Below are 24,698 nucleotides of genomic sequence, written 5' to 3'. Positions count from 1 at the left end.
GCAGCCTACGCCGTCGCCGGCAGGCGACTCACGGCAGCCCAGCTCCAGGTTGAGCTGTTGTTCAGCATCTTAGCTGTAGAGGGCAGTGTCACTGGCCCTCATATGTGGGATCCGAACCGGGGCCCTCTGGCGTCCCAAGCCAGCTCTTAACCGATGCACCACTCGGCCGGCCCCACAATGGCACTCTTGATCACATACCCTTGTACTATATTTCCTTCCCTATCTCATTCTTCCTGCTTTCACTCCTGCTTCCTGGGATTAATTCACAAATAAACTACTTGCTCCCAAATGGTTGTCTCAAGGTCTGTTGTAGGAAGAATATAACAAAGGACTTTGGTATGAGAATGTCCCTGGAAAGCAGATCCTTAGGTTTCTGGAACTGGGTCACTTACCTTATTGCTAGGATTAGCAGGACAGTGGTAATCCCTGGTGTGTGTCACAAGCCCTAAGAATTCCACCTGTGTTCAAGTGGGATGGGAACAGTGGGTTCTCCAGTAGCTAAGTCATTAGAATGGTTTGGGGGCAGATTGCGGAATTGGCTAGCATTTGTTAATTGCCTTGGAAGCTGTGAAAAAATGAAGCGGCACACTCAGATCAGCCAACTATCATCTTAGGGCACTCCGAAAGCCAAAAGGCTACCTTGGCAGCGTTTAAAGAGACCATTATCTCCTGAGTCATAGGACAGTTGTGCAAATCAGGACCAGAGTCTGTGAGGGTTGGCAGAGCTGCAAAGGAGATAAAACAGGCAGCCGCCAAATACCTCCTTTGCTGAACTCAGGGTCCTGATGTCACAGGAGAGGGGCCAAGGCTTGGGATGAGGATGTTGGAAGGGGTGTGCTTGAGAAGCTGGGATCCCTGGTTTCCTCTGCATCCCCCATGTCAGCCAAAGCAGCTCTTTGTCCCTCACTAGAGGGAGGCAGCCTCCCCTTACCTGGAGACCATTCAGTGTTCACCTGAAGTGGATGTCTTGTAAGATGACTCTTAACCACTTCAAGATCTAACTGGTCTTCCGCATTGCTTTGAGAAGGATAAATAAAGTCAAGTTTCAGCTGAGAGAGAAAATGGAGTCCTTGATCTGGGAAGAAATAGCTTACTTACTGAAAGAAGTTTAGAACTGGCTAACAAGTACTGGCAGGACTCTGAACATGTGTGGGAATAAGCCTTGGGTGTGCTGGACCAGAGGGGCAGAACGTAAGGCTGGTGAGGGGAGTTCATTGACATGGGAGCCCTCTCTTAGGTCAAAACCCAAGGTGGGTGTGATGGCAAGGACATGTGGAGCTGGTGTTCATCGGCTGGAGGGATGGCTCCTTGAAACTCGTCCTGATGATGGCCTATACTAAATGACAGAGAGAGGCAGGAATTGCCTTGTCGAAGTATTGAAGGTCAGTGGCTCAGAAAGGCAGGAATGTTAGAAAGGATTTCCTATGTGGAGAGAACCAACTTCCTGTTTTCCAAGGAAGCGTCCAGAGAACACCCTCTTTAGCAAGGCAATAAAGATTACACCAATGAGGGTGGCAACGACATCTTTCAAAAAATCAGTGGTAGCTGCATGTAAGCCAGGATTCACAGTAGGATGCGATGTTCTTTTACTGTGGGCTCTCTTGTATTAATTGAGATGACGGGATTCCACAATAACAGGTTGTGGTCTACAACCATCAGTGGCAAAGTAGCAGTGAGGTTCCTTGGTGTGCAGGGATCTGTGGTGGTGACTGCTACACCATGATGTACCTCGTGCTCCAGGGAGAGTGTGTCTTTACTTGTAAAACTCCCAAAAGCAAGAGCTGGTGAGCAGAAGGTTGATGTTAGGTGCTGGAATGGAGAGTGTTATCCAATAGCTATTATCTCATGTCTGTTGATGGGAAAGGAGGTCAAAGCCCTTTGAAGAATGCCACCTATGCCAACACAAGTATATACAGTAAATATTCACCCAATCTTTCTCTAAAGAGCCATAAGCTGCTTATCAAAGTAACTGCACACTGGAGAAAGGGGAATACTCAGTCCCTTCAAAGGTTGTTGGGTAGAGGATTAAGCTGACTTGGTATCAAGTGATCTAAAATGTTTAGAAATGTTACATGGTTGCTGACAATGTACTATGTACTTAGGCCTATGAGGGTTGCAATTGTACTGACCACGTACACACTTTTTTTCTTCTCATTAGTCCCTAAACAATACAGTATAACAACTATTTGCATAGCATTTACATTGTATTAGGTATTATAAGTAATCTAGAGATGATTTAAAGTATATAGGAGGGTGTGTGTAGGCTATTGGCAAATACTGTGCCTTTTTATATAAGGGACTTGAGCATTTGTGCATTTTGATGTCTGTGGGGTTCCTGGAACCAATCTCCTGTGGATACCAAGGGTAGACCGTATTTTAGAGATTTTCTAGACTGTGTGCAAATAATTATTCATGAAAAATTATTTGAAAGGTGAGGTGAGATCATTTTAAACCTGTGCAAATTAAATATATTTTTTCTGTTTAGGCAATAAAGGAGTTGATGAAAATGATGCTTGCTCAGTCTGAACTACATTGAAACTACCTTGAATTCAATTTCTATCTGATAATATAAGAATATCTAACTTTGATAGTATATGAACTAATGGCCAAGTGAAAAGCTCTATACGAATATGCTAATAAATACTACCAATAAGTTCTATGTCCATATTGTATATGATATATAAGCTATAAGTTGTGACAGAAAATTTCAATCCAGTATTACTCTTGGCCAAATGTTAATTTTTTTAACATTTATGATACAAATGCACGTAATATTTTTCATGCTAAAATAGTCACAAAATATTCACTTAGCAAAATTCACTTTTTTTTTTGCATTGAGTCTGTTTTTGATAACCTCACATTGACTTTATATTAAATGCTCACTGCATCCCTGCAATATTCCATCTTAGTATTTATAGCACTAATTGCACTTTCTTAGGCTATTTTGTCTTTCAGTTCAGGTCCTTTATTTTGGTAACGAGACATATTACCAGGTTATAAATGCTTTATTTTATTTATTTATTTATTTATTTATTTACTTATTTACTTATAACACCGAAGAAGCTTGGTGGTGGCTATTTGGCTATTTGATGTTTTTATGACTCAGGGTTCAAGTTCAGGCTCTCTTTCTGATAGCACGTAAATGTACACCTACACATGTATATATAATTGCTATCAAAATTAAGCTTAGTCACTAAAAGAAGATTCACTATCTGAACTTTCTTCTGTATTTTTTTCACCTTCGCCATCAGGCACTGGCGCATCTGGCCTCCTGAAAGAGAATGAAAAAAAAATTTTTTTAAGTTTTTCCAGTTGCAAAAAGCACTTACGAACTGTAAATTAGGCTCATCCTAGAATATCGCTGCTAATAAATCTGCCCAGTCTGCGTCCTTAACTGAGAGAGGCCCCACTCTCCACCACGAAGTGCCTCTTTCTGGCGTCTCCAGCACCGGGGGGATTAAGTGCTATTCCTTTCCAGGCTGTGGCCAGTTTTCTCTTGCCAGTCCTTTCAGAGTGTGCGACGTCAGCACTTTCTGCTTCTCATTACCATGGAGATCCAACTATAGACAGAGATGGGATCTGGAGAGGCTGGCATGACCAGTGCTGAGGCCATGCAGCCTCCAAGGGTGCATGAGGTACAGAGAAGGGGGAGCTAGCAATGGAAAGGAAAGGCAAATCGTCACATTCAGGAAAGCTGCAGGGAGAAATTTTAAAATGGAAAGGGAGTTCAAGAATGGCTTAAGAAGCACAGGCAATATGGAAATTTTCGAGAGAAGAGCATCTGGTCAAACAAGGTTCTTCATGTTTGCTGAGTGTTTCCACTTATATGTTTTATCTTTGGAGAATAAATATAAAAAGTATGAGTTGGTAAAAATAGTGTTTTGAAGACTCCCTAGGCAAATCAAGGAGATATGAGAATGGTGAAGCTCCAACTTTGCATGGATGTGCTATCATAAACCCAAATGAAAATTTAATGGTGTCATTAAAATAGTCACCTAGCTAGCCTCCATCGTGCTCGGCAGTAAATCCCCGAGTCAGCATGGTAGCACTATCACTCAGCCTCTATTCTCCTACCAAGAAAGTAAATTAAGTAAGTAAAGTATACTTTTGGGGAAACTAACAGGGAAAGGAAGAATAATACAGCTGCTGTGTCCTAATAATTAAAAACTACCAGAGTTATTTCTCCCTCAGGCTCCTTGATTCTTATTAAAGACTTAGAACACCAACAAATAAAACTCTTCTTTGCCAGAGAAATAACTGCTATTACTAAAATAAGAAAATGTATAGTCTACTTACTTTTAGTGATGAAAAATTATGGCTGAGCTTTGGCTTGTATTTTTTAATATTGTATCTGGCATGCTACAAAACAGAAAAAAATGCTGGCACTGCTCCCTAGTTGTCACACATCAACCCATTTACTCTGCTGTCCAGTTTTAGATTGTGCTTATGAGGAAGTCACATGCACTCAATACAGTAAAGCTTGAAACCTGGCTTCAGCATTTCCAGGTTTGGACTGATGCTCCCTCTGCCTAAAATACTAACACAGGACCACAGTCTTCATCACTGTCCCTAGAAGCAAGAACTCTAGCAGTGGGCATGAATACTGGGCACGTTTTCCCCAGTACATTTTTCTTTGTTATATAGTTGATTTCTTATTGTCTTCACTTTGAGAAAAAGGAAAAAATTACCAAAGGGAATTATTTGAATACTACAAAATTATGTTAGTGTATCTATGGAAGCACAAACAAATAAAACAATGTACACAACTCCCCTAAAATACATGCTATTTAACAAAAGGGTAAAAGCAGCCTACCGAGAAGGAAGTGAGATTATAAAATTAATTTATATGTGTAAGCACTTTCTTGATATATGTGATGCTGCCTATAGCATAGTGGTTAAGAACACAAACTCTGGAGCCAGACTGCTTGGGTTCAAATCCCAGCCTTGCTACTTACTTGTTGGGTAGCTTTGGGGAAGCTATTAACAACTATGTACCCAAGTAACTGGATTCTTGTGATGATTAAAATAAAGTATGCCATTTGGTAGCTAGAGCGTAAGGTATATTGGAGTGCAACAGTAGATGAGATCAGACCACTTGGCAGGAGCCAATAGGTGGAGGGTGGGGAGAACTTATATGAAATGTAAGTTTTCGCTGAAATTGCATTACTAAGTTTGGGATTCTTAAGTAGTCATTTATTTTACATTCACATTGTTGTGCAATCATCACCACCATCTCCAGAATTCTTTTCACTTTGCAAAACTGAAACTCTATACCCATGAAACAATAACTCCCCAGGCTTCTTTCCCTACCGCCTTTGGCAGCCACCATTCTGCTTTCTGTCTCTATGAATCTGACTCTTCTAAGTGGAATCATGTAAGATTTGTCATTTTGTGCCTTGCTTATTTCATTTATCATAGTAAAGGCCTTCAAGGTTCATCCATATTGTAGCATATATCAGAATGTCCCTTCCTTTTAAGGCTGAATATTCCGTTGTGTGCATCGAGTGCATCTTGTTGACCCACTCATGGATGGACATTTGGGTTGTTTCCACCTTTGGGCTGTTGTGAATGCTGCTGCTATGAACATGGGTGTACAAATATATGTTTGAGTTCTTAATTTCACTTCTTTTGGATATATGCCCAGAAGTGCAATTGCTGGAAAATATGGTAATTCTATGATTAATTTTTTTCATGAACTGCTATACTGTTTTCCGTAGTGGCTACATCATTTATATTCCCACAAACAGTACACAGGTTTCCAATTTCTTCACATCCTCGCCAATACTTGTTATTGTTTGTCTTAACTTGTTTTTTAAAATTGAGACTTAATTGGCATATAACATTATATTAGTTTCGGGTATATAACAGAATATTTCGATATTTGTATATATTGTGAAATGATCACCACAATAAGTCTGGTTAACATCCACCACCATATATAGCTAAAAAAATTTTTTTCTTGTTATGAAAACTTTTAAGATCTACTCTCTTAGCCACTTCCAAACATAAAATATTGTTAACTATAGTCACCATGCTGTACACTATATCGCTCTGATTTATTTATTTTATAGCTAGAGGTTTAGCCTTTGACAGACCACGACTGCTTTTTAACACCAACTTTTTTTTTTTTTTGAATTTTTAGAAGATTTTATTTGAGCCAAACTGAGGACATATGCCAGGGAGCAAGATCTCAAATGCTCTGGAGAATAACAGTTTTGCAGCTTCTTTTATGCATTTGGAATTAAGGAGGGAATGTAAGGAACATTACATGGAGGTGAGAAAAATAGATGCGGGGATTGGATTACAGGATAGTTTACAAGCTTATGTGCTCTCCTGAGGGTGGTTATTTCAAAGATTAACCTAGGTGCACAGAAACAATGGACAGGGCTTGCTTAAGGCAAAGATAAACCCGTTATTAAAGAAGTTATATGCCTGGGACATGACTATCCACCATGACCTGCCCAGTTAGGAATTTATGATCAGATCACTCAGTGAGGATGCAATCTATAGAAGAACCCTTTTTTTATTCCCAGTTCCCCCTTTTGGTCATAAACCAATCCAAAGGATACATTGATGAGCAAACTTTTGGTTGGATAGTGTAACACTACCTTTTTTTTTTTTAAATTTTTATAAGAGCTTATTTGAGCCAAACTGACAACATATACCAGGGAGCAAAATCTCAAATGCTCCAGTAACACTGTCTTTTTTTATTTTTATTATCTCCCTCACTCTTGTGATCAAGGTCTCCACCAGTGGATCAATCACAATTTTTTGACATTGTTTTCTCCTGTCCTATACTTTCTAGCCAGTCTGCCAGCCAGTAGTTAAGGACTGGCAATTACATTGAATGGGAACCCAGCTTAACAAGAATGAACAAAATGGAACGAGTGAAAACAACTTACTTTTGGAATTGTCCAGTTGGGGAATTGAGGCCTCTTCTATCCTCAATCAGCCCCAACCCAACCTTTAATCCATTAATGCTGTTGTGTACCAAGAGGTAGGCAAAGATCACTGGCAGAAAGGGAGTTCCCTTGGCGGGCAGGGAAATCTGTCGGACATGCCGTGAATATAATTAAGAGAAAGTCTTGCTTTCCAGTATCCTTTTGGTGAACACTAATAAATCCCCTTTGTCTCAGTGATAAGTAGGCTGCGGTGGTTACTTTTGTTCCTGGCAACCATAAGACAGGTCTTTCCACAGTCTGGGAGAAGGGTATAAATCTTTTGAATAGATATCTCTAGGACAAATGCCAACTGCGCTGGTTCTATTCGAAGCCTGCAGAGTAACTTAAATTCAATTACATGCTTTCTTTAGTCAAATCAATATGCTGTAAACTGTACCCTTTTACTAATATGGAGTATGACCAGCTGAATTTCATTCGGAAGTCTATTCTTTACTGCAACGTTTAAAATACAGATTTTTCAGTATAACAGAATATAATTCAGAAAGGTAACTACTCTGTGTATGGTAACCATCTCTTTGTTAAAAACAGTGTGTCCTGGCATAGAATGAACTCCTGGTCATTTGCAGAACGTGAAAGCATTCACAAGACTCTACAGGAGCAAAAAGATTTATTGCAAGTCAGGCAGGGAGAGAGAGTTCAGTTTGGAACTGGCAAAAGGAGCTTTGTCAGGGCAGTCTGATAGAGAGCTGCCGAGACAGAGGGGTACGAGGAACACTGGCAGAAGAAGTTTGCCAGGGCAGAGTCTGATGGAGACAGCTGCGCCAGGTTTCTGTTTAGCCCGAGTTTTACATTTTTCTAAGTAGGATGTTGGGTGCTTGTCAGCTTGCAGGGGGGTGCTGTTACAATTGTCTTCTCCTGGGAACCGCTCTGTTCCCGTCTATGATGGGTGTTTGTTAGCATGCAGGAGGTTGCTGTTGCGATTGGGATCTGTTCTGTTCCCACCTATGATGGATGTAAGGTGCTTGTGCCTGCAGGTACAGTGCTGGCCAGGGGAGACAGAGCCAAGTGGTTCATGTTTAAGCTCCTTTTTACCAGCTCACAAGTCCGTTCCTGTTAACTCTTTACTGTCTCGTCACAATGGTATACAGCTAACTACAGGATTATAAACAAGTTGTGATCTAAAAGCTTGGTAAATTGTTTAGAACTTTCTACATCTTCCTCCACTACATTTATCAATCACAACTAACACTTCCTGCTTCTCTAGAGCTGTGCTAAGTGCTTACATCTTTGTCTTACTTAGTCTGAACACCTCTATGAATTCTTCCATTTCCCATTATACTGATGAGGAAACTGGTGCACAGAGAGATTAGGTAATTAGTCCAGGGTCAGATAGCTAGAAAGTGGCAGGGCAGAACCCGAAACCCAGCAAGCTGACCATTACTAAAGTCTGCCTTAGCCTGAGCCTTCACCATCACAAATTTCATCTCTAGCTGATGGGCGGGCCCAGGGGCTAATCTCTGTATTCTAGAGTAGTAAAAATATTAACTACTGCATAATAATAGTAACTAACCTTAATTCTGGGGCATAAATGTAAACACAGAACAAGATATGAGAGAAACGTGTTTTTTTTCGTTTTTTTTCCCCTGGTAAAAAATCCAGGCATTGATTGGAAGACTTTATAAGGCACGGTTTACTTGTGCCTTATTTACCTATTTCTGAATACAAAACTAAAACAAATTTACCTTAAAAATTTCCATTTTCATTCCCATTAAACTCTTCTGCATATGGTGGTGACAAAGGTACTCTTTCACGTATCTTTTCTTTCAGGGGCATTAGAAACTAATTTTTGCAAGCTAAACAGGACTAATTCTTGGTTCTATAAGAACTATTATTTTCAAAAACTTGGAGTTTTAAAAATAATTAATCACTTAGAAGTAGCAAACAAATACAATTTATTTGGTAATTATTAGGCATTTTCTAAAGTTTTACAGACTTTCTAGAATTCAATGAAAGTCATTCTTTTAGGAAAAGAGCTAGGTTCTCTTCTCCCTTATCATGTAAACTATTTTAGTTTAAAATTATGTACATTTAGCTTCTGAAATTTTATATACAATCAAATAACAATGTATTTTCTGATCAGTATTTATTTTACATCAACCTCAGCTTTGCTCTTTGCTCAGTTCAGACAAATCTAGACTATTTCTTTTAACAGTTATATGAGTCTGTTTTACTATCTAAGGCTAATAAAAAAAAGTGTATGTTTATACTTTAAAAGAAAAAAGAAAACAGAACAATCTTTACTGAAAGTTCTTGGCTGAGGCTTACTATGTACCTAAGACTCTAAATGAAAGTACACTCTTCACTTGGGTGGCACATTTTCTTCTCCTTCATCAGCTCAGATTTTTCTCCCAAAGTGAGTCTCCTTAACTTTTCTGTAAACATGATTACCAAAGTGCCAGAATTCCTCATTAACTAGGCAGTTGACTCCATTTATCATATCTGGCTAAATGCAGTTGGAGCTGGTTTGCTAGCAGTAGTGGTGATAGGTTCTCGTGAGTCACCCCCACTCCAACCAGTGCCCCTTGTGACCAATGGCCTGCACGTATGAGGTAATGGGGCAGAATTCCGGCTCCAGGCTGTGGTTGAGAAGCAGCTTTTCTGTAAGACGATGTTTGAGCTGTTACTGGAATTCTACCCTAAAACTTGGCACCATCTTGCAACTGAATGTTTCTCAACATTTACAGGCAATGACATACCCTCAAACTTGCTAAGTGGGACACGTCAAGGAATTATTAGGGGTACCGAGGGTTCTCCCCTTGGTAGCCATCCATGGACTTCTTAGGGTGGTGATACCTAAATGGAGCCTTGAATTATGAAACCAGCCAGGGCAATAAGTTGGGGCAAGGGAGCTCCATGGAGAAGAGAGAAAACATTCAAAGACACCAAAAGGGAATAGGAAAAGGATACATGCAGAGAACTTCCAGTAGTCGGTTACAGCTCCATAAGATAGGCAAGAAATGATGCTAGAGAGAGAATCTGGGTCTTGATGATAAAAGCATTTACCTGCAATTCTAATATGTTAGATTGCATGTTGAAGGCCGTAGAAGAGTCACAGAAAGATCTGAATGAAGAATGAAGTATGAACAGATACATTTAGGCTTTAGTAACAGATTAAAAGAGAACAGGGAAACCAATCAGGAACTATTATCATAATTCAGGTGAGAAATGATGAGAGCTTGAACTAAACAGCAATCAACATGGAGGCATGTGATGTGGTCAGATGTGAGGGATATTAAAATTGAAATAATCATAGTGACTGATATAGTAAAGTGGAGGGAAGGGGGCACAATCAAGGATGACTTTCAAGCTGCTCGTGTGGGTAGCTGGTGAAGTAAAGGGTTATGAAGCAGGTGTAGTCTGAACAGGGGATGAAATGAAGCCAACAGGGGCAACAGGGGCTAAAGGGATTGGATAGTCAATGTATGTTGATACTTACTAAGATGCTACTTTTCAATTTATTACATTTTTCTCTAGAGAGAAAAACCATCATTTCAGAGGTCATTTTAGCTCTGTTATTATAGAAGGTCTACTGTGTATTTCCAGAAGTAAAGAAAAGGTCATGGTCAATGTTAAATATACTTACAATATATATTACAGTGAGTACCAAAATGGATTGGACCCATATGTTCAATCACATTAAAATATATGTCACAATCCATCTACTTTTAAAGTGTGTGTGTGTGTGTGTGTGTGTTAGAAACAATTTCCAGAACAAATGTCAAATATCCTCAAGATACTTCAGTTCAAATTACCAGTCCATGCCATTGAACTGTTTACTACTTGGACATTACTAAATGCAGATACATGTTGAAAATATGTTCTTAAAAACTTGTTAAAAATTCTCAAATTTCATATTTTTGATGATAAAATGTGAAAAAAGGGCTGTTTTATGGTGTTTCACCTCCAAAATGAACACATTTTCTTGAAGGGCTGAGCGCCAAAAAAAATTCTAAAGTAGTATACTGCTAGTATAGTATGAATGCCTGGATAACATAGCTAAATACATTGGGGTGAACTAAAAACTCCAAACTGGAAAGACTGTTTACAAGTATCTAGATACTTACAAAACAGTCTAGTTCTGAATAATACATTAAGATATATTTTATCCTGGATGAGCTATGTAGCCAGGTTTGCTTGGTTGGAATACATCATTGTAAAATTTCTGAGCCACAAATTTTCAGCATTTCTCAAAAAAATATTTAATAAAACTCACACAAGCCAACATCTAGTTTCAATAATAATGATTAATGTGAACCTAGAGTGGCTTTACCCTATTTATTTCTCAATCTGGCTCAACTTAGATTATGGTAACTTTTCTATACACTAAGGTCTTAAATGAAAATCTGATAGATATATGAGAGTGAGAGAGAGAAAAGAAGAAAAAGAAAGAGAAGGAGAGGAAGAGCAAGAGGGAGAAGAGAAGAGAGGAGGGGAGGAGATGAGAGGGGAGGGAGGAAAGAAGGAAGGAAGGGAGGAAGGAAGGAAGGGAGGGAGGGAGAGAAAGTAGGTAGTATGGAAAAAAACACTACTTCTTATGGACCCTACTGCTATGCAACAAAGCTGTCATCAAACTCCATCTCTTCTGGATATCTAGGTTCATCACTGATCTATTGTAAATGCCCTTAAATGTGCAAAGGCTGGTTTCAGTAGCATAGGGTAGATTTTGCATTTTTGTAACATAGCAGAGACACTATTTATGAAGGTGTTTTCCTCAATTATAAAACACTGTATAGGAAAAAATACAGTGAGTTTGAAATATTTTTATTTTAACTGATAAATTCAATGTCTTGACAATGATATCATTATATTAGAAGAATTACTTACTCAAGAAGATCTGGGTCTAGTCCTTCCGATATCATTTTGTTTCTTATTGCCATGACTGGAACACCCTAAGCAAAGGACACAATATAATAATTCAGTTATTAAAAATGCCTCCATCATAAAAACAGAAAAAGAGACCAATGGAACAGAATTGAAGAGCCCAGAAATAAGCCGAATATATATGGTCACCTAATATTTGACAAGGGAGCCAAGAATACTCAATAGAGAAAAGACAGGGTTTTTTCAATAAATGGTGCTGGGAAAATTGGATATTCACATGTAAAAGAATGAAATTATACTTTTATCTTTCACCACTCACAAAAATTAACTCAAAGTGAATTAAAGACTGAAATCATGAAACTCCTAGAAGAAAACACAGGAAAAAAGCTCCTTGACATGGATCTTGATAATGATTTTTATGGAAATCACACCTAAAGCACAAGCAACAAAATAAAGAGTAAACAAGTAGGGCTACATTAAACTAAAAGGCTTCTGCAGAGCAAAAGAAACCATCACAAAATAGAGAGATAACCAACAGGATGGAAAAAAATACATATACGCAGACCATATATCTGATAAGGGGTTAATATCCAAAATACACAAAGAACTCATACAAGTCAATAGCAAAGAAACAAATAATCCAATTTAAAAATTGGATTAGATATTTTCCCAAAGAAGATATACGAGTAGCCGGCAGTTACATGAAAAGATGCTCAACATCACTAGTCATTAGAGAAATGCAAATCAACACCACAATGAGGTTATCACCTTACACCTTTTAGAATGGACATCATCAAAAAGACGAGAGATAACAAATACTGGAGTGGATGCGGAGAAAAGGGAACTCTCATGTACTGCTGGTGAAACTGAAAATTGGTACAGCCACTATGGAAAACATATGGGGGTTCCTAAACAAATTTCAAAACCTAGAACTACCATATGACCCAGCAATTCCACTTCTGGGAAAGGAAACGAAAACACTAACTTGAGACGATAACAAGCACCCCATGTTCATAGCATTGTTTATAATTAGCTAAAAACGTGGAAACAACCTCAGTGCCCCTTGATAGGTGAAAGGATAACCAAGTTGTGAAATATATGTCCATATAGCTCTATCTACTTAGATATCTATATCTATATACTCGTAGATATATTATTCAGCCATAAAAAATGAGGAAATCCTACCATTAGCGACAATATGGATAGAGCTTTAAGGCATTATGCTAAGTGAAAGAAGTCAGACAGACAAAGACAAATACTGTATGATCTCACTTACGTGTGGATTCTAAAACAAAGCAAAACAAACTCATACAAAAAGAGACCAATTTGTGGTTATCAGAGGTAGAAGTGGGTGGGGGAGGGGGAATTGGAGGAACGTGGTCAAAGGTACAAACTTCCAGTTGTACGGAAGACACGTCAGTCCTGGGATGTAACGTACAACTTGATGACAACAGTCACACTGCTGTATGAGATACAGGCGAGTAGGTCCTAACCATTCTCACCACAAGAATTTTTTTTTTCTTTTTATTGCATCTACATGAGCTGACAGATGTTAACTAAACCTACTGTGGTAATAATTTCACAATATATGTAAATCAAACCATCACACTGCACACCTTAAACAGTGATATACATCAATTATTTCTTAATAAAACTGGACAAATAAAGAAATAGAAGCTAAAAAAAAAATAAAGCCTCCTATATATGTCTCCACATATCACCTAAAACAGGTGGCTCAGTTTAGATGGTTCATTTACAATAACTCTTATTTTGCTTTTATATTAGAATGTGCATAGCACTCAAATAATCTAATGAGGTACACATTTTAACTGACTTAATGGAGCAGTGTTATCCAATACCATATAAGCCCAAATTAAATATTTGAGCTTTTCCATTACTAATTCTGCTGTATAGAAGCCAGGTATTATATTCTCTCTCTTATGTCACCAAAAGGAAGAAAACATTGATAATTCAAATGATTAAAGCCTTAGCTGGACAGGCACAATGAATACTTAACAGCATGAATACATTTCTTTTCAAATAAAGGTTTCAGAGCTTTTTACTCTTAAGTATAACTATGTTAATGCTCTTTTTACAAGCAATGTCCAATTCCATTTGGACATATTATGCACAAAGATCAAATAAAATTCAAGAGCTCTCCTGGGACTCTGATTATACGCCTTCCCCACACGGATACCAACACTAGGCAATGATAATTCCAGAAGTGTATAAGTTGCAAAAACATTGAGAGTACGTGAATTTCAAAGTTCAGGATAAGAACATCAAAACAGTAAGAAAAGGCTATGTCAGAAATAAATACAACTTTACTGGAAAAGGGAACTGATTTGATGGATAAATAAACATTTATTGAAAGCTCATTTATAAAGCTCTAAGGAGATGCAATCAAGTCTCTTTGTCAACTCCTCTTCACATCATCCCAAAAGATGAGGATGTATTAATCTGATGTGTTCAACTTGAGGACTTTGATTATATCACCTTCAAAAGTTAAGTGGGGTCACTGCGCTTTAAAACTGAACGCACGGCTGGGATTCTCTCCCTCCCACCTCTTCATCCCACGAGGTAGGCGGGAGGGCTAAGCGGAGCCAGGGCCCACGTGGAAAGAAACTCAGTCACCTCGCTCTTGCTGCTGTGTACCTTCCCTTTGGTCCTCCTCCCATGTTACTAGCCAGCTGTGACATTCAGTGTTGAACTTTACAAGTGAGCTTTCAATAAATGTTTATTTATCCATCAAATCAGTTCCCTTTTCAAGTAAATTTCTATTTATTTCTGAGTAAATAGAGAAAGAGGCCCCGTAGGAGCTCTGATCCAATTTCTCATAGCCCTCCCCTGAAGTTTCTGGGCACCGGTTCAGCCAAGGTTCCCTGCTTTCTTTTGCAGTTGTCCCTTGAGGTCTCGCAGGATCTCAGAGGATCTTACAGTTTTCTGGTCTCAGGGATCTTACAGGGTGGTTAGAAGTAAATGTGGTTAGTTGTAGAATTCTGGTATCACAATTCCACACCTCAATGTTTAATATCACTATGGCAGCATGGTGCTTTATGCTGAGAAAATCAAAATATCATCAGCCTCTGCCCTCAGGGAGTACAGTCTGATAGATATGCTAAACAGATGACCACAGTACAAGCATGACATTGATAACAGAGGCCTGCATAATGGGCAATGTTAGAACCAAGGAAAGGCAGGCAGAGTTGACGCGCAGAAAGGATTTGCTGAGGTGAGTCTTGAATATGGGATTAGAGTTTATTTAAAATAAAAAACACAAATACACAGAAATATATACAAATCTTTAAATAATCTATCATACGTATGCTTGTCTCAAACCTATTTTTTAAGAACAAACGCATACTTGTCCAGATATTTCCCTCCTTCAAAATGCTGATTTTATTTTACATTTTACCCAATAAAATCTGTGTTTAAGTCCAGGCAAGCATATGCTAAATATGAGTCAAATGGATTCTAAATTCAATATGAAGAGTCTTCAAAGTTATTGACCATATATCTCTCATGGTTACAGATCTTGCCAAATTAAGTTCAGGTCTTGATTAACTATAATCCTCATTTTTAAAACCAGAAAATATATTACAAGTTTAATTTTTTACTTTTTTTAAAATGTCCAGTAAAAATGCCTTCTACAACCATAATCTTTTATTTTGCTATGGAGGAGGAAAAAGTCCAAGTTCTCTCTCCACAGCTTGCTAGGGGAAAGGAAGTTGGGAAAGCGAAGGCTTTCTTTCCCATTTGCAAGTTTCCAGGTAGACACTCGCTCCTGAGAGGTAGCAAAGGCATGGCTGTCACAGGCCCATTCATACATTTCTCTTCATAACTGGGATGTTGTATTTTATACATTAGTAAAATTTAATCTATTAAGACTTGGATAACAATGGATGCATAAATGCATCCTAAATATTAAATGGATGAAAATAAAGAGCACCATCACAAAATTTTCTTCAAAACCATACTGCTGAAAGTAATACTGTCCCATGGGGCAGGTACTCTGAAAAATAAAATATGGTAGGTTTGGAAGACAAAGACAGTAGAAGGTAAAACTCTGGGCCTTTTGTTAGCTTATAAAGTTTAAGGATAAATGAAAGCCAAAAAAAAAAAAAAAAAAGCAGTTACTTGCTTAGGGGCACTGGAATGCTAACAGACTCTCACATTTGGGATAAAGTTAAGCATAAGATTAAAACCTGCACCACTTTTAAAATATACTACCCGGAACTTGAGATTTGAGAGGAAGATTTTTAAATAAAATGTACTTAATGCTCACATAATAATAAATTTTCTTTAATAGTAGAGGAGAAAGTTGACCACTTGAACAACAAGGTTGGGAATTTTACTTGATAATTAAATGCCATTCACTATTTAGTATAACAGGGAAAGTTAGAAGTTTGAAACATTTCATAAAAAACACTGAAGTGCTAAGGAGAAAAGGGGAAAAGTGCAGAGTTAATGTCTTACTTCTTTAAAAAGACCTCTCAGTTTCTGTTAACTATGGCTTGATGGTATAAGGTCTTTCTACAAACTTGACTGTGTAACTTATTTACTATACTTTAGCATAATCCACAGGATATCATTGGAAAGGTTATACAAACAAGTTACAAAACGGAGAAAACAGAAGGGAAAAGAAATGAGACTGAAAAAAAAAACACATTTTCTAAAATACAGCAAAGAAAGTGTGTGGAGGGTGGGAGTGAGGGAAGGTGGTAAAAGGGAAGGGAGGAATAGGAACAGGGAAGTTGGTGGAATTAAATAAGCTCCCTATTTTAACATTAGTTTCATGGACTTGGTTATAGTATAAGAACAATAGAAGTCTAAATCTACAAGCTCTGTATTTTACTCTTAGTTTCTCAAGGCTGATTCTAGCAAAAGAATACAGATATTACCAAAATTTAGTGAGTTTTTAGTCATTTCTGTTTCTGAATATAGATAAAGATACATAAAATTTATCATATCTTCCCCTATTAGAGACTTTACTATTATCATTACCTTAATAAAAATCTCATAAATGTTGATATAAAAATAATTCGGCCTGTGTTACAAAGAATGCATTCCAAAGGGATTTGCTGCTTTGTTTCTAGTGATGTTGCTTAGAAAATTGGTTGTTTTGTTATATTCATTCTTAGAGGTTAAGGAATAGTCTGGTTTGTTAAACATCAAAGAAGTGTCCAATTTCTAATCTCTAAGAGACAAGGCTACTGGTGGTCTGAGAAGGACATGAGAGGCCTCAAAACTGAAGTCTACTGAACTGTGGGATTATTTTTGGCAAGTGATAATGGCAGTTTGTCCAACATAAGTAATGAAGAAGAGAGAAGTCAGCCATAAGTTTGATGTTCCAAAAAATCATGTCTACTTGCGTCACTGGAGAAAGTGTGTAAAGAAGCCACAGTAATGAAATTATGATGGCAGCACTAATAGTTAAACACTAGTTTCTTATATCACAAAAACTGGTTGGAGGTACAGGACTGCCAATATTTACATTTACGTGTTATTGTGTTAATGAAAGCCAAGCTACTACATTCCTTTATAAAACATGTTGAAATTTTCCTAAAGTTTTAGATTAGAAGGAGAAAAACAAAATCCTCTTACTCAATCTAATAGAGATAAATTACTTTCCTTTTTTAAAATAACAAAAAAGTGCCTTATATTTTAGAGTTTTCCCTCTCAGTTTATGAGTTTGAATCACAATTCAGTTAGAAAAGACGGAAAATATAAAGTTTATGAAGTTTTCTTCCTTACCTAGGTCAACAATAAAGAAAAGATCTACTGAGTTGATAGGTGGACAGTGCGTGTTTTATTTGGAGGGAGAGGGAACGAGTAGGATTGAAAAGATGCTATAGGTGGAAAAAGGAGCCAATCAGGCTCCTGTTACTTAAATTTTGACTTAGTAAAATGGACTCAATCATTTCCTTGCCTTTTGATTTTCAATAATGTTCTCTTTGAAATATCTATACTGAATTTTATGAAATGTACTAGTAGGGTGTTATATTTAGGATAAAATTTTCAGATGAAATATTCTATATAACAGATGATGAATATTTACTAGACAAACCATGACACAAAAGCCAAGTGTATGCTCTACCCTTTCTCGTTCTGGAAGCTTTCAGTGAAGGAATGCAAAATTCATTTAAACCTCTTAATCACTGTAGAACGAAGATGGCTATCTAAAAAAAGGAAAGCTTTATTTCTAATGACTGTACAGATTTAGAAAATGACTGATTCTGATATTAACTCTGATACCGTTGCCTCCATGCGTCATTAATGTGAACCTAAGTATGTGGGCAAAAAAGCAGCTCACAAATCTTGACTGGCACAATTCACAGTGTCTATGGAGCTAAGAGGAAATTATTCCTTTTCAATGGTTCTCTCAAGAGATCAGTGCCACAGGGAGAAAGTATTCCTCACTAACTGCATCAGATTATCATTAAAGATGAAGGAACAAATCACATGATAAAATGACACAGGCCATGACCAGGCTCCAGGAAACTGGTAAGGCAGCTACTCTTACTTTATTCATAAAATTACATGTTAGCAGTTCCATCTGTACCTTTTAGGCATGGGAACAAAGGTTAGTCTAAATGCCTATCAAGAAAACCTTTAAAAATTTATTTCAAACAGTTAGGGAATCCCTTGTTCTGAGACTCAAAATATAGCTGCATCAGTTTTCCCATGTCATTGTAATATGATATATTTGTAATATGATAAATATTAGGTATTAACCATTTCGTAGCTCCTCAAGTATTTGTTGATTTGGGAGTAATTTGGTGCTCTGGAAGACCCATTTTCCTCCCTTTATTATAATGCAAAAACAATAATTTAAAGACTTGCTTTGATAGGCTAATCGATGCTATAACACCATTATGAATACATCAGCTACATTATACTTTGCTATACCTCACTTCACTCAAATGATAGTTGTTATTGAAAACATGTATTGATTAGAATTTTCTAAATCTATATGTTTACTTTCTAGGAATAAAAACTTTAAAAAGAATTTTTATAGCAAATCATTTTGGAATTCACTACTTGAATTAAAAGTTTAACAAGTTCAGATAGTTTCTTATTCAGTTTTTGGAAACTTATTGCTATATGTATCTATTCAAGAGGACTTAAAGAAATATCTCCAAATATAGCAATAAAAGATATAAAGAAGTTTTAGTAATTAATGATAAAGATAGTTCTACTGATTGAAACCACAGAATATTCACTTTTGAACTAATTTTTCAGTAGTGGTAATGTGTTTGAACTGGTATATTATGAATCTCTCATTCAGTGCCCATAGGTACCCATTTAAAGAGAGATGGCCAGAATTAGGCATTCCACGTGGCTACAGAACCACAATGAACGGTCCTGAATCTGATATTAATGTGTCAACAGCACATGGTCTAACCAACTAACTGAATAAGAGTCATTTGTGAACTCAGGTTGGGAAAAGAATAAGAAAAGTTGGGATGTTGTATTATACTATGAAAAACTCTGGTAAACTGTACGTAGGTCCAGAGATTTTTAAAAAAATTTCAGTATTAAGATAAATACAAAAGATGTATATATCTTCAGGTAGAGGAACATATAATTTCATTCATTTTTCCCAATAAAATATTTTGAATTTTATTTCCTTTTAAAACATATAGTTAGCATATTAGCATTTTCTCCAAATTACAAAGTAATCCTTACCAAAAAATTAACTTACAAATGAGGTATGTTGTTGCATCTTACATTGCAATGATCTATTCAAGGCCCATTATTTTCCACACCAGAAGTGTCCACCCCATTATGAATGCTTCCAGTATCTGAGATCCTTGTCCAAATATGGTGCTAAAGTGCCTCCTTCAAGTTGATGGTCTCTAAAATCTCTGAGACACTTCTTTCCCACCTGAGGTGAGTTCACCTCCTCATAATACAATAGCTCATTTGCTCCTCGGGGTTTCACTTTTTTTTCCCATTAATTAACCATAATCTTAGAGAACCAAATTTATAGTTAAGGTGAGAATCACAATATTTCTATAAAGAGTAAATCTAAGTAAGTAACTAATTTACATTACTATTATTTCCTCCTCACGAATTTGGAAAACTTTTATCGGAGGTACCTTATTCCTGACAGAGGTAGTCAGTAGGAAAAAAAGATAGAAGGGCCCTGAGAAATCAAAACTGGGTAACTAAAAATTTATAATTGGACCGGAGTAAAAGAATTATACCACACATTTCAGCAAGTATAAAAACTGTCATTGTTAGTGTATATCTTCAAAAGCTTCCTTATGAACATTAAGAGTCATGCCATAACTTCTAAGTAAGAGCTAAGAAGTTGTTTAAAGAAGTTGGAATGAAAGACATGAAGTCAAAAGTTAAAAATATTTTTCTGCTAAATGCCCCATCTTTTTTGGTTCCCATTTTATATATCACTGAAAGGAAAGTCCTATGAAATTGAAAACTACCTTAAGCTTATCCTCTAAAAGTTGCCTCCCCTTGTTTGCTTGCTTGCTTATAGTCCTTCTTTTCTTTTCTTTTGTGGGCGGAGGCATACAGAAGTATATCCAGTGTTATAGTCAATGTAGGGCAGATGAGGTACATTTTAGTGGCATTTAGCAAAATAAATAAGCTAAAATAAAGAATTACATGTTTTGGTTTGAAAGGACTGTTTTAGATAAGCTGTCCTATACATTATCTCAATTATTTTAATTATGATACCAGTAACACAAAAGTATTATATAGAGAATATATTCCTGAAGAAATATATTCTGCAAATATACTTCTATATTTAAGAAAAACTGATTTGACAAATTTAGCACCCTAAATTTATTTCCTTATTAATTATTTTTAAGATTATTTTGCATCCTCAATTTTGTTTCTCTTTCTGCCCCTTTTAAATTATTTTAAAATTTAAATTAATTTTTAATTATCTGATATATTATTAAAAACAAAGAATTCATGTGTACAGTAGCCAAATACTCTTCTACAACTCGAATGAAGACTGACATCTGTATATACCAGCTTGCTGGGATGGAAGAATTCTTCAACTATCATTGAGAATTCCAAACCCTCCTGAGCCAGGTTCACAGTTCAAAACATATCTTTCTAGAAACCATAAACACTATAAATAAAAAATAGTTAAGGTTAAATATTGGGTTGTTGGAAAAGCCATGACATATTTTTTCTGTTTTTCATTGCAAAAATGCATCGTGACGTTTCCGACAACCCAATAATTAGTTCCTGGAAACAAATTATTCACAAATCAACACTTTCATGGTAATTGAATGCCACCTGAGGATAACTATAATGAAAAATGTGATATCAGTATTAAAATATTCTGAGCTGTATCATTATGGCAACAGTAGTTATTAGCAAAGACAATATAAGGAATATATTGAGTTGTTGGGAAAGCCATGACGTGTTTTTTTCTGTTTTCATTGCAAAAGTGCATCATGACTTTTCCGACAACACAATAGATAAGAATCAAGGCAGGTGCATACAACATTACCAAATGGATACAGACAGCCATCTAACTTAGTAGTCCCTGCCCACTACGTGTTTTTCTTTCAGTATTCTAACCTCAAACATCAGGAAAAGTAAGAAATTTAAAACCTGAACTTAGCAATATCACTGTTTACTGCTCTCTAACAAACATATATATAAAAAATAAAATAGCAAAGAATAAACAAAAAGGCAAATACATCATTTAAAAGCAATACTTCTCAACATTTAAATGTGTACACGGTATAACTGGTCCTGAACGCTCTAACTCTGAAGGCAACTTGGGGATAGGTTCAAAGGGCAGCCAGAATATTGACAAATCATAGTATGTCAAACTGGCATAGTAATTCTTCACACATGGTTTCCTTAGAGTCTAGTTCACTGACTTTAGTAGACAGTAAGTAATTTTGGTAGTTCTTTGCCAAAAAAACAGTAAAAAGTTACCTGTTTCTAGGTTCTCCAGATACTGAGGCCATGGCAGAGCATAGTAACACCCCAGGGGCCCCCAAGCAGTGGCTGTCACAGTTTTCTGCCTTAGGGGAAATCTCTGTCCAATCCTTGTATTTGATATAAGACAGAATGCAGAGGAAGGAAGATAACAGTGGTCACTTGAGTTCCATTTATCCCAATTCAAAGTTACTACTCATATAGTCTGCCATCCTGCTAAGCCTCGCTTCTTTCTATTAGTTGTAGTCAGATGGATCTGGCTGTCCATATCCCAAACAAGGTTTTAAACCCTTTAATTACCCTTACAAAAACGACACCTTATCTAAAGGGCACTCTACTTCATGGTTGATTAGTTTCACAAGGTCCAAGGTACATAACCTCTTGATGAACATCCTTAATAATCAGTTGGAGACCCTTCATCCTTAGGTAATGGAAGTCACATTTCCCCAGGCCAACATCCACTACTGGCAACAGATGCATCAGAACCACCAGAACCAAGAAGATTATTCAATTCACATTTTAAACCAGCCAAAGAAAACAGAGCTTTAAAAAAGCCTAAGTGTCTGAAGAGACTGTTTTGGCAAATCTGGTTTCAAAAAACACAAGTCATTAGCTTCTTAATGTGGAAGTCGGACTTTCCCAATGCACAATTTATTACTGGCAAAGGATTCACCAAGCTCTGCCAGTAAAAGGGGGAGAATTGTTGGAAAAGTGATGTATGTACACAATTCCAGTTAAGTTATAAAAGCAATATGTAATTTAGTAAAGGCTTGTGCTGCACTATTATGACAACAAACATTAAATCAGAATCAATTATCTGTCACATTTGGAACACAACAGTATTACTCAGTGAAAAAATCTCTTGTAAAACTTGCTTAAAAAGGAAAAAAAAAATCAGAAAATGCCAGCAGGTGTTCCAGGAACATTCATGAATGAGATCCAAATCTGGGGATCAATTAAAGAGATCATAAATCTAGAGAGAAGTTCAGGTGTCCTTTTAGGTATGAGGAAACTGAGGTCTTAAGAGGTGACATGACCTGAACATGGTCACACAGCACTGTATGACAAAGCTAAGAAACTGTATCATGTTGCATCCCCAGAAGGACAGAGTAAAGATCTGGGTGTACTCTTAGGCATTCAAATGTCTCACAGAAACAAGTACTTTCTGGAACTCTAATCATTTTTATATCTCACAGATGGTAGTAATCCAGGAGTGACAGAAAAAGGTATAGAGACCAAAAAACGAGGTATTGCTTATTTCTCTGTGAATTGGTACTTGTGACATTTGAAAAATTCTGGATTATGTTCTAAGGAGTTTATATTAACTAAGCAGTTTTAACTACCTAGGCTCTAAAATAGATTTGCAGGTATATGACAAGTGAGGCAAAGCAAAATAAAAGTAGTACATTCCAGGAGATAGCTTGGACCCAAGAAAAGGAAGATTTCATGGCAGCTTAGGAAGAAAGCCAAAAATACTGAAGTTCACTGATAATTAGGAAGCCTGAAAATTGTTAAACATCTGTGCTTGTAATTTGCAGGCCTTCCTATGTCTTCCTATCGAAAGTGAGTGATCACTACATGGGTTGTCAGCAAATTCAAGGTTTTATACCAGCAAAGAAGCTAAAGCAGCTTGAGAAACATTTGCTTCTTAGAGAGAATGAAATGGTTCTGAACAATAATTCAGAAAGGAAGTAAGAGATGAGTTCACAAGAGGGTTGAAGGCATAACAAGTTTAAGATGCTGGTGGAAGAATATTACACTTTGGAGAAAGATACACTCAGCCTAAGTGGTATTACAGGTATAAGACTCTAGCTGGGGCACAACAACTCATTTTTAACGATGAAAATATAAAGTCAATTAAAAATGAAAGAAATCCTATTATCGTCTTTAGGAGGTGAGAGGCCTTCTGGAACTGTTAGTTCCCTTTTGAGGGTATAGGAATATTATTTTTAGTATCTCAGGCATACATTTTGGAACTCTTGGCATAAATAGAGTGGTTTTTTTTTTATCAGAAAGACAGGTTTTTTGGAGACCACGTTATCTTCTCTTTCGTTAATACAAACAATTCCCGATACAGAATATAAGCTTCTAAAATTCAGGTTTAGTAACATGTAATAATGTGTATGATGGATGATAAACTACTCATGACCACACCAATAGACAAAGTACAACTCATTTAATGAATTACGCTGATATTGGTCTTTCTCTATATTAATAACTAAAACTTAATTTTTGAGTAGTGGGTAAGTTAGAGGAAACTTAGTCACCCTCTGAGGTCAAGAAAAATTGGGTATTTTAATAAAAATATACAATCTTGTTGGGGAAGTGAAACACTTTCCAATATGGGTAAGGCAATTTGTAATGAAGCTACCCTCTAGAGTTAACTGGGGTTAGTTTCCTCCTTAGAGGAAGTGGTCAAATTTGTTTTTCTATCTGTATCCATTTGAACCTACACTCAAGAAACTGAACATTTTAGCAGAATGAACTGATAAGAAGACTATCATAGAAAATAGGAAGGCATTTCATCATCCTGGAATATAGAGAGATACAAAGCTATCTAGATTCTTCCCATGTCAATGGCAGAAATTGAAGGGTTCAGTGGTACAGATTGTAATGGGTCTCTAAGAACTCCTCTGTGAGGCATTTTCTAAAGCAGGATGGTATCATCATCTGTTATAGTTCTGTAAAGATGTGGATGTAGAAAACACTACTAGCTATGCAGTTGCTGTTGAAGAACAATATTTTCAGTGCTAACTTATGACACTAGAATGATTATATACTCCTGGAAAAGTGCTAAGTAGCTCAGAAGAACCAAAAGATTATGCTTAGCAAGGTTTATAGGTATGATCAAGGGGTTTTAAGTTGAACCCCAAAAAATAAAAAAAATCCTCAGGGCAAAGGATCTGAATACACATTTTTCCAAGGAAGATAATAATATAGAGATGGCCAACAGATACATGAAAAAAATGCTCAACTTCACTAGCT

General features: G+C 36.8%; 1 protein-coding gene across 6 annotated transcripts in view; it reads right to left on the bottom strand.

The window, feature by feature from the left end:
* Positions 1 to 2,999: 2,999 nt before the first annotated feature.
* WASHC3 (WASH complex subunit 3) overlaps positions 3,000 to 24,698 on the bottom strand; it is a 43,635-nt gene continuing 21,936 nt past the window's right edge. For 3 of the 6 annotated variants that reach the window (XM_019651840.1, XM_019651842.1, XM_019651844.1), the window contains 2 exons: positions 11,787 to 11,851; positions 3,000 to 3,271 (listed from right to left, as the gene is read on the bottom strand). In XM_019651840.1, coding sequence (XP_019507385.1) covers positions 3,187 to 3,271; positions 11,787 to 11,851 — 150 coding nt within the window. In that variant the 3' untranslated portion in view covers positions 3,000 to 3,186. Of the gene's footprint in view, positions 3,272 to 9,965; positions 10,024 to 11,786; positions 11,852 to 21,710; positions 21,824 to 24,698 lie in introns of all 6 variants that reach the window. The other 3 variants (XM_019651845.1, XM_019651841.1, XM_019651843.1) reach the window with 2 other exon arrangements.

This window comes from Hipposideros armiger, unplaced genomic scaffold, assembly GCF_001890085.2.
Source record: "Hipposideros armiger isolate ML-2016 unplaced genomic scaffold, ASM189008v1 scaffold_168, whole genome shotgun sequence".
In the NCBI taxonomy this organism is placed as follows: domain Eukaryota; kingdom Metazoa; phylum Chordata; class Mammalia; order Chiroptera; family Hipposideridae; genus Hipposideros; species Hipposideros armiger.
The sequence above is the reverse complement of the archived record's forward strand: the minus strand, read 5'-3'. Positions and strand labels throughout refer to the sequence as shown.